General features: G+C 39.9%; 1 protein-coding gene across 18 annotated transcripts in view; it reads left to right on the top strand.

Moving 5' to 3' along the window:
• Positions 1 to 13,397, top strand: part of C11H11orf65 (chromosome 11 C11orf65 homolog) — a 67,347-nt gene that overhangs the window by 15,537 nt on the left and 38,413 nt on the right. For 17 of the 18 annotated variants that reach the window (XM_081545391.1, XM_081545378.1, XM_081545385.1 and 14 more), the window contains exons 2-3: positions 1,370 to 1,459; positions 8,091 to 8,183. In XM_081545391.1, the coding sequence (XP_081401517.1) occupies positions 1,379 to 1,459; positions 8,091 to 8,183 (174 nt within the window). In that variant the 5' untranslated portion in view covers positions 1,370 to 1,378. The remainder of the gene's footprint in view (positions 1 to 1,369; positions 1,460 to 8,090; positions 8,184 to 13,397) is intronic. The other variant, XM_081545383.1, reaches the window with a different exon arrangement.

The raw sequence follows: 13,397 nt of genomic DNA, 5'->3' as shown, positions 1-13,397 counted from the left end.
TAAGTTCCTAGAAGAGAAGATAGGCAGAACACTCTTAGCTATAAATTATAACAATATTTTCTTGGAACATTCTTCCAAGGAAAAAGAAATTAAAGCAAAAAAAAATAAAACCCAAATAGGCCATAATTAAATTTAAAAGCTTTTGCACAGCAAAAAAAAAAAAAAAGACCATCAACAAAACTAAAAGACAACCTGCAGAATGGGAGAAAATATTTGCAAATGGTATAAACAATAGCGGTAATATTCAAAATAGGTAAATAACTCATACAGCTCAATATCAAAAAAAGAAATAATCCAATTTAAAATATGGGCAGAAGACCTGAATAGACATTTAGAAGACAGACAGGTGGCTAACAGGCACATGAAATGCTGATCAGCATTGCTAATCATCAGAGAGATGCAAATCAAAACTATGAGATATTCTCTCATATCTGTCAGGATAGCTAGCATCAAAAAGTCTACAAGTAACAAATGTTTGTGAGGATGTGAAGAAAAGGGAACCCTCATACACTGTTGGTGGGAATGTAAATTGGTGCAGCTAATGTGGAAAACAGTATGGAGGTTCCTCAAAAAACTAAAAATAGAACTATTATATGATCCAACAATTCCACTGCTGTTTCATTTTCAAAGAAAATGAAAACAAGAATTCAAAAAGATGTATGCACCCCACTATTTTTAGAAGCATTATTTATAATTGCCATGATAGTGAATCAACCTACATGTCCATCAACAGATAAATGTATAAAGAAAATGTGGTATGCATGTATATATAGTGGAATATTATTCGGCTATAAAAAAAGACAAATTCTGCCATTTGCAATGTGAATGGACCTAGAGATTATTATGCTTAGTGAAAAAGTCAGACAAAGACAAATACTCTATATTATCATTTATATGCTGAATCTAAAAACTAAAACAAATGATGTATATAACAAAACAGAAACATACCTGCAGATATAGAGAACAAGCTAATGGTTACCAGTGAAGAGTGGGAAAAGGGAAGGAACAAAATAGGGGCAGGGGGTTAAGAGATACAAATTACTATGTATAAAGTAGAAAAGCAACAAGGATATATTTTACAGCACAGGGAAATATAGCCATTATTTTGTAACATTAGATGGAGTATAATCTTTCAACATAATGAAAAAAATATAATATTGTAAATCAACTATACCTCAATAAAAAGCAAATTGGAACAGAGGCTATCAGTTAAAGGTATCAATTTTAATGTTTATTATTTTGATGCCAAATATCATTTTCAGGATTTCCTTTGTATTTTCTATTTGATTTTCATGTAGTTCTAGTGACAGTTTCATGATGGAATATATAAAGTAATTTTAAATATACTCCTTTGTTTGTTTTATTTTAGGACTTTCACATGGCTTTGAAACAGGAATCAGAATTTGAAAGGAAAGACAGAGCTGCCAGAGTCATTCAGAAGGCCTGGAAAAGTTTGCTTGTGAGTTTCTTTCTTTTTTTGTAGCTTTATTGAGATACAATTGATATATAGTTCAACTGTTTATAAAATTCAATGGCTTTCAGTATTACTATATTAAAGAGTTGTACACCAGCATTTGCTTGATAAGTAGACTTCTTTAAAGTTTGAAAAAGTTAACGGTGATTATCTTATTAGCCTCACAAATATTTACTGAGTTTTTAATCTAGATCAGGTACTTTGATAATGGCCACTATAATGAAATCATCACTTATTTGGTTTTCACCTCTGAAAACTTTATTTCTTGACTCTGGAATCAGGTTTGCAAGCAAGTGTTAGGGATATATTCACTCATTAAATATTGAGTACCTACTCTTGAGGACATAATGCATATCTGGATTAATGTAGTAGATTCTTGCTGTGTTATAGTATGCTATGTGATCTTCTTATCCAATAAGGAATATTCCAAGTTGATTTACTGGATTAGGTGAGAGCCAAGAGGTAAAACGAACTCTCTTCTCTCTAGGATAGTATCAACAGTCTGTGTGTAAAGTGGTATGTCTGTTTCTAGCACACAAAAATAATTTCATAACAGTTAATGATGTCTTGAAAAATAGTTTCCATTATTTGCCTATGCTAGGGCATAACAATTGATTTCCAACACTAAAAAAAAAATTTTTCTTTAAAATCTATTATTCCTTTGTTGGTATCTAACAGCATGCTTGTCATCTAGGCCTAAGCTTTTCTGTCATTTGTAATTTGTTCTCTTCCACATTCAAATCCAATCAGCCACATACCTTTGAACACTTATTACATTCCTGACACTGTGCTAGGCTCTTTAAAATACATCCTTGAATTTAAGGAGCTTCAGTAGAAAAGCCTTGTATATAAAAAGTGTGTGTGTGTGTTTTAATAAAATGGTAAACTGAGCACACATTTTCACTTTCTATCCCTCTAGAATCCAAACGAAGTGACAATATATTGAAAGTTCACCCATAACAGAGAGAAGGGAGTTCATGAGCAAATAAGAAATTTTATCTTATGTCTGGAAAACCAAAAATAAATGGTAGTATCTTATTGGACATATCTATGTAGAAGATTTACCTAGACATACTTAAAGAGGCACTAAACACTAATAGCCTGTTTGTCATCGGAACCCTAGGATTTAGTAATTCTAAAGGACTATAAGGAAAATGGCTATAGACAATGGGGCTAGTTGAAAGTCTGTACATGTAACAGTTATGCCAATTGTCTCCAATGTCACTTTAAGACTAAAAGCTGCAGGCTGGTGGATATGTCTTATTAGTCAAATATCTGCTGGTAGATGGATATTAACTGTTGGGCATAAGAAGAAACTGTCAGGGAACGTCCAACTTCAAGGGATCCAATACGTTGCATTTTTTGAGTTTCTGATCCTAAATGGTGATAAGCCTTTAAATAATCAATAATAGTCCCAGTCTCATGAATTGAAGAGATAGCTCTTTGATGTTCCTGATTTGTATTTTCATAAGTAAGCAGTTTTTTGCATTTTGGCCTCTTTTTTGATAACATTACGGGAAATAGCAACTTCCAAGCTAGCTAAAAAATTAGCATAGAGTTCATTAGGCCCTTTCCCAAGACACATATTTTGAGGTAACTTTGTGACCCCATGGACTGTAGCCCACTAGGCTCCCCTGTCCATGGGGATTCTCCAGGGAAGAATACTGGAGTGGGTTACCATGCCCTCTTCCAGGGTATCTTCCCAACCCAAGGATCGAACCCAGGTCTACCACATTGTAGGTGGACTCTTTACCATCTGAGCCACCAGGGAAGCCCAAGTGACCTAGGGATTTCCAGATCTGAAGCCTGTTCAGGAGCTCATCCTGAAACACAGACAAGTCAAGGTCAAGAATAAAGTCATCTCTCTGACACAGTAATTGAGGAGCATCTGGGGAAGTTTGGAGTCATTTGCTTGGAATACCTCATTCATGAAACTGTCTTCCCAGGAAAAGATTTTCAGGTGATATCAGGGTTCCAGTGCCCTTTCCAGCTCTCAACGGCCTATCACACTACCAGGTGGGCTCACCTGGCTATCGAGATGAATGCATCAATCAGTTTATCTGGCAGCTGAACTAAACCCAGAATATCTGAAAGCAGGGCATTGGAAGACTGTGTTTTTGTTGTATGAATTTGTTACCCTTTATCTTCAAGGAAGATTATTTTCTGCTATATCTTCAGAAACTGGAGGTCAAGGGTCAAGGAAAAAGATGATAATATTCACAGCAGGCACTTTTCATCCCACCTCAGTTTCAGGGAAAAGATTCTGTGTGTTTTCTGTGATGACCACTGTCCACCACTGAAACCAGCAAAAGACTCTGTAGGGGAGGAAGTCTTGTCTTATCACATCTTCTATCCTGGGGTTTAATGTTGGTGAATTAATACCCAAGAATGAATACAAGATAGCAGTGGACCAAGATCAGGGCCTTGTTCTCAAAAGAACTTGAAGTACAGTTAGAAAGAAGTGCAGAAAAACAATGCTTGACTGTCTCTGCTGTGAGTCCCTGTTCTAACTTCAGTGACAGCTTGGTGAGCTCTCAGATATGGCTGGCTCTTGGTGGTGTATCTGGTGGCTTCCTCATTCTTCCCTGCAACTGGCTTAGTGCTGTTCTCTATCTCAGAGTTTTAACCGACTCTTGGCTCTATGAGAAGGGGTGGACCCTTTCCCTAGGAAAACATGCATATACTCCATTTTTTTCTTGGAAGTTTAGGGTATTTGTAGATCCTTCTCAGGGACCCGGGCATCTTATGTGAAGAAGCCTCGCACTCTCAGACTCTGACCTTGCCAGTTTCCTCTGGCTCCGTGTGCGGTGGAAGACCAAAGGTTACCAAAGTGGCTGGTTTCCCGTCAAGCCAGATGGGGTGTTTCCTATTAAGAACATGGTGGTAGTCCTATGCTTTCCCGGTGGCTCAGCGGTAAAGAATTTGCCTGCAATGCAGGAGACCCCAGTTTGATTCCTGGGTCAGGAAGATCTGCTGGAAAAGGGATAGGCTACCCACTCCAGTATTCTTGGGCTTCCCTGGTGGCTCAGCTGGTAAAGAATCTGCCTGCAATGTGGGAGACCTGGGTTTGATCCCTGGGTTAGGAAGATCCCCTGGAGAAGGGAACGGCTACCCACTCCGGTATTCTGACTTGGAGAATTCCATGGACTCTGTGACCCGTGGGATTGCAAGAGTCATACATGACTGAGCGACGTTCACTTTCACTTTTCACTATGCCATTTATGACTGGGAAATGCCCAACACTTATCTCTTCTGGGCTTCAAGATGGAATTTTCTGGTTTCCCTGGTGATCAGTCCTCTTCTTAAAACCCAAATCAGAATCTGAAAAAGAATAGATACATGTATATGTATAACTGAATCACTTTGCTTTATACCTGAAATTAACACAACATTGTAAATCAACTACACCCCAATATAAAATAAAATTTTAAAAAAACAAAACAAGGAACTTGCCTGGCAGTCTAGTGGTTAAGACTCCCCACTTCCAATGCAGAGGGTGTGTGTGATCCCTGGTTGAGGAACTAAGATGCCACATGCCACAAGGCATGGTCAAAAGAAACAAATGCTGAAAGCTTATCTCTTTAAAAAATTTACATGAACCATCTGGGAAAGCTAGTTCTGGCATGAATTTGGTACTCTATAGTAAAATCCTCTGAATTTTAGTATTTGAGAGATGCCTGGCTTAATAACTGGCTACCTGACTGTAATTTCTTTGAGAAAATCTGTTGATTAACTTATTCCACCCACTTCACAAGTCTCCAAGGCAATCTTCTCATTCATGAGCATGAACAGTGGTAAAACAGTTCAGTTCAGTTCAGTTCAGTCGCTCAGTCATGTCCGACTCTTCGCGACCCTATGAATCGCAGCACACCAGGCCTCCCTGTCCATCACCAACTCCCGGAGTTTACCCAAACCATGTCCATCGAGTCGGTGATGCCATCCAACCGTCTCATCCTCTGTCGTCCCCTTCTCCTCCTGCCCCCAATCCTTCCCAGCATTAGGGTCTTTTCCAATGAGTCAACTCTTTACATGAGGTGACCAAAGTATTGGAGTTTCAGCTTCAACATCAGTCCTTCCAATGAACACCCAGGACTGATCTCCTTTAGGATGGACTGGTTGGATCTCCTTGCAGTCCAAGGGACTCTCAAGAGTCTTCTCCAACACCACAGTTCAAAAGCATCAATTCTGCGGTGCTCAGCTTTCTTCATTGTCCAACTCTCACATCCATACATGACCACTGGAAAAACCATAGCCTTGACTAGACGGACCTTTGTTGGCAAAGTAATGTCTCTGCTTTTAAATATGCTATCTAGGTTGGCCATAGCCTTCCTTCCAAGGAGTAAGCGTCTTTTAATTTCATGGCTGCAATCACCATCAGCAGTGATTTTGGAGCCCAAAAAAACAAAGTCTGACACTGTTTCCACTGTTTCCCCATCTATTTGCCATGAAGTGATGGGACCAGATGCCATGATCTTAGTTTTCTGAATGTTGAGCTTTAAGCCAACTTTTTCACTCTCCTCTTTCACTTTCATCAAGAGGCTCTTCAGTTCTTCTTCGCTTTCTGCCATAAGGGTGGTGTCATCTGCCTATCTGAGGTTATTGATATTTCTCCCGGCAATCTTGATTCCAGCTTGTGTTTCTTCCAGCCCAGTGTTTCTCATGATGTACTCTGCATATAAGTTAAATAAGCAGGGTGACAATATACAGCCTTGACGTACTCCTTTTCCTATTTGGAAAATACACTCAGCAGTAGTAGTAGCCAAATATAGTGAGCAAAAATTCATGTTGCTGATCCCACAAATAACCTCCATTCCTGTTGCCATGGCCATTTTGTTCATGAGCCCATTGGACAAGGAGAACAGTGGCTAGGGAAAAAAGACTGACTGAATGGATCAACTTGCTTACTTGATTATTAATATTCTTCTCTGCTGAGATTGCTTTTTGGTGAGAATTGGTATGGGATACAAATATCTTCACAGTTGGTACTCAAGTGTGAGAGGTCTGGAGGAGTATGACCTCTTCCCCAACAATTTTCTAACCAAAAACCAATTTTCTTTCCAAATCCCTGACCATCCAGCAAAACCATCAGTTATTCTCCATCTGTAGATCTGTATCACTGGCCATCTTTCCTTCCAGGCATAGTATACATGGGTATGATGCTTGAAGTTCTGTCCCCTATAAGTATTTCTCTTCTGAGCCACTCTTGGATGAGGTTCCATATATATATGGAACTTCCTATGGGTCACACTTTGCACTAGACCTCCTGAGACTTTCTAGGTCCTGAATTTACCAATAGAATTCTAACTAAGTGATGCTGTGTGACTTCCACGACAAGGCTTTGCAATTTCTCTCTCTCTGTCTATATGTCTCATATTTTGAAACCTACACACTGCAAAGAAACTCTAAACTGAAATTGTATGTGGAGAGAGAAGCCAGGCCACCACAGATGTTCCAACAATCCAAGCTGAAGACCCAGATATGTGTGTGAGACCATATTAAATCACCCAACTCCATCTGATCTGGCAAATGACTAGGCCCAAGTACATGATTCCATGCAAAAATAGAAGTTCTCTTTCAACCCATAGAAAATGGTTTTACTTTAAGTCACTAAATTTGAGGGTGATTTGATACAGTAATATACAAATTTAGAAAATACTGTTCAGATTTCAAACCATCATAAATTTTTCTTGATATCCAATTTGGGGTTTTACTTAAGAATATTACATTTTCCTTTCAGGAAGAATATTATTTGTGTTGATATGGGCTACACCATCTCCCACAGGCAATTGTGGTGGAACTTCAAATTGTGATATTGGTGTTAAGGATTACTTCAACTTGGCTTTATTTGATTTGATTTAATATAAGCAAAAGAGTGGGTGGGGAACATTTTAAGAGTAATTAAGGGTTTTGGGAGGAATAAGGTATGAGGGGAAAGTTACCAAAGATAGCTTTCCAAGATACAAGAATTGCTTGGAGTAGTTTGACTAAATTTGCACTAACATGAGAAGTAGATAAGGTTTGTAAATCAGTGGAATTACTACAGGAATAAGGAGGCTTTTGTAATGATAATAATAGATAATATTTGTTGAATGCTCTTCTGTGCCAGAAGCTGTTCTAAATGCTTTACAAACGTTAACTCAGTTACTCCTAAATGTAGCTGTGTGAAATGGTGCTGTCATTCCCATAGTTTAGATGAGAAACTGAGCCAGAGGTTAGGCAGCTTGTTCAGGACCCAGCGCTTACGCAGCCAGTGAGCCCTAACCCTTGAGCCCAGACAGTAGCATGCCATGCCTAGTGTGCTTAACCACGAAGCTGTATTTTGTCTTTCTCCTACATTACTCTGGACTATACAAAAGTGATACAACCAAAGTTTTGGACATTTTATTTACACTTCCTAGTAATAGAATTACCGATTTAAGGGTAAACCCTTGTAAGAATACCAGTATTACCTGGCTTGTGAAAGCAAGCCATGATTGGATAATATTTCTAAAATCTATTTCACAACAGTAAAATCTATCTCATGATTTTCACTCATTTTGCCCTAATTAGGCAAAAAGCTAATTAGAGGTAGAAAACCCAGTTTCAACAGTAAAATCCTGTGTGTTTGAACCTTTAGAATGTCGCTGTATTCCAACACCTCAAACGTCTGATTCACATAAGAAGACAAGGGGAGCCACGTCAGATAGTGAGATACATCAATCCTACAGAGGTGAGGACATTATGCTTTTTTCATGATGTATAAATACCTTTATTCTTTTCAAGTGAAATATAATTGCTTTACAATGTCGTATCAGTTTCTGTTGTACAACGAAGTGAATAAGCTATATGTATACATATATCCACTTCATCTTAGACCTTCCTCCCACCCCACCGCCCAACCCACCCATCTAGGTCATCACAGAGCACTGAGCTGAGCTCCTTGTGGTGTACAGCAGGTTCCTACTAACTATCAGTTTTATACAAGACAGTGTATATACATCAATCCTAATTTCTTAATTCATCCCACCCTCCCATTCCCCTTGTGTCCCCATATCTTTTCCCTACATCTGCATCTCTACCCTTGCCCTGGAACTCGGTTAATCTGTACAACATTTCTAGATTCCACATATATGCGGTAATATATTTGTTTTACTCCTTCTGACTTACTTGACTCTGTACAACAGACTCTAGTTCATCCACATCTCTACATATGACTCAATTCTGTTTCTTTTTATGGACGAGTGATATTCCACTGTTTATAGGTAACATATCTTCTTTATCTATTCATCTGTCATTGGACATTTAGGTTTCCATGTCCTAGCACTGTAAATAGTGCTGCAGTGAACACTGGAGTACATGTGTCATTTTGAACTTTAGTTTTCTCAGGGTGTATGTCCTGTAGTGGGATTGTTGGGTCATATGATGGTTCTTCTCAGGGTGTATGTCCTGTAGTGGGATTGTTGGGTCATATGATGGTTCTTCTCAGGGTGTATGTCCTGTAGTGGGATTGTTGTGTCGTATGATGGTTCTTTTTTAGCTCTTTAAGGTGGAGCTTTTTAAGCTTCCACACTGTCCTCCACAGTGGCTGTATCAATTTACATTCCCATCAACAGTGCAAGAGGGCTCCCTTTTCTCCACATCCTCTCCAGCATTTATTGTTTGTAGATTTTTTTGATGATGGCCATTCCGACCAGTATAAGATGATACTTCATTGTACTTTTGATTTGCATTTCTCTAATAATTAGCGATGTTGAGCATCTTTTTATGTGCCTCTTGTCATCAGTTTCTCATGTTTGGAGAGATGTCTGTTTAGGTTTTCCACCCATTTTTTTGATTGCATTGTTTGTTTGTTTTTTATATTGGGCTCCATGAGCTGCTTGTATATTTTGGAGATTAATCCTTCATTCATTGCTTTGTTTGCAAATATTTTCTCACATTCTGAGGATTGTCTTTTCATCTCATTTATGGCTTTCTTTGTGTGCAAAAGCTTTTAAGTCCCATTTAAAAAAAGTTTTCCTAACTCAAGGAGGTGGGTCAAAAAAATCCTGTTCTTGCACTGTTGGGGAGAATGTAATACTTTGGCCACCTGATGCGAAGAACTGACTCAGTGGAAAAGACCCTGTTGCTGGGAAAGATTGAAGGCAGGAGGAGAAGGGGACAACAGAGGATGAGATGGTTGGATGGCATCACCGACTCGATGGACATAAGTTTGAGCAGGCTCTGGGAGTTGGTGATGGACAGGAAGGCCTGGTGTGCTGCAGTCCATGGGGTTGCAAAGAGTTAGACACGACTGAGCGACTGAACTGAACTGAAATTGCTACAGCCACTATGGAGAACAGTATCAGTTCAGTTCAGTCGCTCAGCAGTGTCCGACTTTGAGACCCCATGAACCACAGCACACCAGGCCTCCCTGTCCATCACCAACTCCCGGAGTTTACCCGAACTCATGTCCATTGAGTCACTGATGCCATCCAACCATCTCATTCTCTGTCGTCCCCTTCTCCTCCTGCCCTCATTCTTTCCCAGCATCAGGGTCTTTTCAAATGAATCAGCTCTTTGCATCAGAGGGTCAAAGTATTGGAGTTTCAGGAGAACAGTATGGAGATTCCTTAAAAAAATAGGAATAAAACTACCATGGGTGTTTGAGTGCTCAGTCACTTCAGTTTTGTCCAACTATTTGTGACCCTATGGTCTGTAGTCCTCTGGCCTCCTCTGTTCATGGGGATTCTCTAGGCAAGAATACTGGAGTGGTTTGCCATTTCCCCTTCCAGGGGATCTTTGTGACCCAGGGATCGAACCCACATCTCTTATGTCTCCTGCATTGGCAGGCAGGATGTTTACCACTTGCGCCACCTGGGAAGCCCTTAAAAGTATCATATGACCCAACAATCCCACTACTGGGCATATACCCTGAGAAAACCATAATTGAAAATGATGCATGTACCCCAATGTTCATTGCAGCACTATTATAATAGCTAGAACAGAGAAGCAGCCTGGATGTCCTGGGACAGATAAATAGATAAAGAAGCTGTGGTACATATATACAATGGAATAGTCATTGGTTCACTCAGTTCAGTTGCTCAGTCGTGTCCAACTCTTTGCGACCCCATGAATCACAGCACACCAGGCCTCCCTGTCCATCACCAACTCCCGGAGTTTACCCAAACTCATGTGGAATATTACTAAGCCATAAAAAGGAATGCATCTGAGTCAGTTCTAATGAGGTGGATGAACCTAGAGCCTATTATACAGAGTGAAGTAAGTCAGAAAGAGAAAAACAAATACAGTACACTGACATATATATATGGAATTTAGAAAGATGGTACTGATGAACCTATTTGTAGGGCAGCAGTGGAGACACAAACATTGAGAACAGACTTATAGACGCAGGAGAGGGAAGGAGAGGGTGGGACAAATGGAGAGCGTAACATGGAAACATGTGCACTACCATATGTAAAACAGATAGCCAGTGGGAATTTGCTGTATGACACAGGGACTCAAAAAAGGCCTCTGAAAACCTAGAGGGGTGGGTGGGATGGGGTGGGAGGTGGGAGGGAGGTTCAAGCAGGAGGGGACATAGGTATACCTATGGCTGATTCATGTTGATATATGGCAGAAATCAACAAAATATTGTAAAATAAAAATCATTATCCTTCAATTAAAAGTGAATAAATTAAAAGGTTAAATATATATATATATATATATTTTTTAAAAAAGGTCTTTTTGTGGTTTATGTCACAGAGTGGTTTTCCTATTTTCCTCTAAGAGTTTTATAGTATCTAGTTATTAAATTTAGGTCTTTAATCCATTTTGAGTTTATTTTTGTGTATGATGTTAGATAGTGTTCTACTTTCATCCTTTTATATGTTGCTGTCCAGGTTTTCCAGCACCATGTATTGAATAGGCTGTCTTTTCTCCATTGTATATCCTAGCTTCCTTTGTTGTAGATTACGTGACCATATGTGTGCAGGTTTATCTCTGGGCTTTCTATTTTGGGCCACTGATCTATATTTCTGTTTTTGTGCCTATACTATACAGTCTTGATTACTGTAGCTTTGTAATATAGTCTGAAGTTAGGGAGCTTGATTCTTCAAGTTCCATATTTCTTTCTCAAGATGGATTTGACTTTCAGGATCTTTTGTGTTTCCATACAAAATGTAAAGATTTTTCTTCCAACTCTGTGAAGAATGCCATTGGTAATTTGATAGGGAATGCATTGAATCTGTAGCTTGCTTTGGGTAGTATAGTCATTTTCACAATATTGATTTTACCAAACCAAGAACATAGTATGTCTCTTCACCTGTTTGTGCATCTTTGATTTCTTTCATTTGCGTTTTATAGTTTTCTGAGCACAGGTCTTTTGCCTCTTTCAGTAGGTATCAGTTCATTTCAATTCAGTCACTCAGTCATGTCTAACTCTTTGTGACCCCAGGGACTGCAGCATGCCCAGCTTCCCTGTCCATCACCAACTCCCGAAGCCTGCTCAAACTCATGTTCATCAAATTAGTGATGCCATCCAACCATCTCATCCTCTGTCACCCCTTCTCCTCCTGCCTTTAATCTTTCCAAGCATCAGGGTCTTTTCCAGTGAGTCAGTTCTTTGCATCAGATGGCCAAAGTATTGGAGTTTCAGCTTCAGCATCACTCCTTCCAATGAATATTCAGGACTGATTTCCTTTAGAATTGACTGGTTTGATCTCCTTGCAGTCCATGGGACTCTCAGGAGTCTTTTCCAACACCACAGTTCAAAAGCATCAATTCTTTGGTGCTCAGCTTTCTTTATGGTCCAACTGATATCCATACATGACTACCGGAAAAACCATAACTTTGACTAGACAGACCTTTGTCGGCAAACCTAGCTATTTTATGCTTTTCATTGCGATGGTAAATGGGATTGTTTCCTTAATTTCTTGTTATGATCTTTTGTTGTTAGTATATAGGAATGCAAGAGATTTCTGTGTATTAATTTTGTAGCTTTTGTAGCAACTTTACTGAATTCATTGATGAGCTCTAGTAGTTTTCCAGCAGAAAGATGGTGGAATAGAAAGACATGCGCTCATCTTCTCTTGCAAGAACTCTAAAATTGCAACTCGCTGCTGAACAACCATTGACAGAAAAATGTAGGACACCACAATAAAAGGATACTCCACATCCAAGGGCAAAGGAGAAGCCCCAACAAGATGGTAGGAGGGGTGAAATCCCATTTAGCATCAAACCCCATACCCGCCAGAAATACTTGGAGGGCTCAAACAAAACCTTACGTGCACCAGGACCCAGAGGCCCCACAGAGACTGAGTCAGGCCTACCTTTGAATGTTTGAGTGTCTCCTGTGGAGGTGCGGGTCAGCAGTGGCCTGCTGCAGGGACAGGGGCACTGGCTGCAGGAGACCTGGGTCACGCAGCGTTACCCACCATAGAGCCTCTGAGCAGATGACCCACAGTCTGCAGAACTATTATACCAAAGAAATTCTCACACTGTTAAGAAAGTTGTAGGCCCCACAACAGATTTCCCAACCTGGGGATCTGGCAAAGGGACTGAGAACCCCCAGGGAATTTGACTTTGGAGGCCAGTGGGATTTGATTACAGAACTTCCACAGGACTGTGGAAACCTACTCTTGGAGGGACAGACAAAACCTTGTGTGCACCAGGAGAAAGGAGCAGTGTCCCCACAAGAGGCTGAGTCATACTTGCCTGTGGGTGTCCAGGAGTTTCCAGTGGAGGCTGGGTCGACAGCTTGGCCTCAGGCCAAACAACAGGAAGGGAAAATAGCCCCACCCATCAACAGAAAAATCAACAGAAAATTAGATTAAAGATTTACTGAGTATGGCCCCATCAGAACAAATCCCGGTTTTACCCACCCTCAGTCTCTCCCATCAGGAAACTTCTATAAGCCTCTTATCCTTATTCAGCAGAGGGCAGACAGAAAGGAAACCACAATCACAGA

Source organism: Giraffa tippelskirchi, chromosome 11, assembly GCF_054371585.1.
Source record: "Giraffa tippelskirchi isolate mGirTip1 chromosome 11, T2T-mGirTip1v1.2.pri, whole genome shotgun sequence".
In the NCBI taxonomy this organism is placed as follows: Eukaryota; Metazoa; Chordata; class Mammalia; order Artiodactyla; family Giraffidae; genus Giraffa; species Giraffa tippelskirchi.
This window is presented reverse-complemented; position numbering and strand designations above follow the sequence as displayed.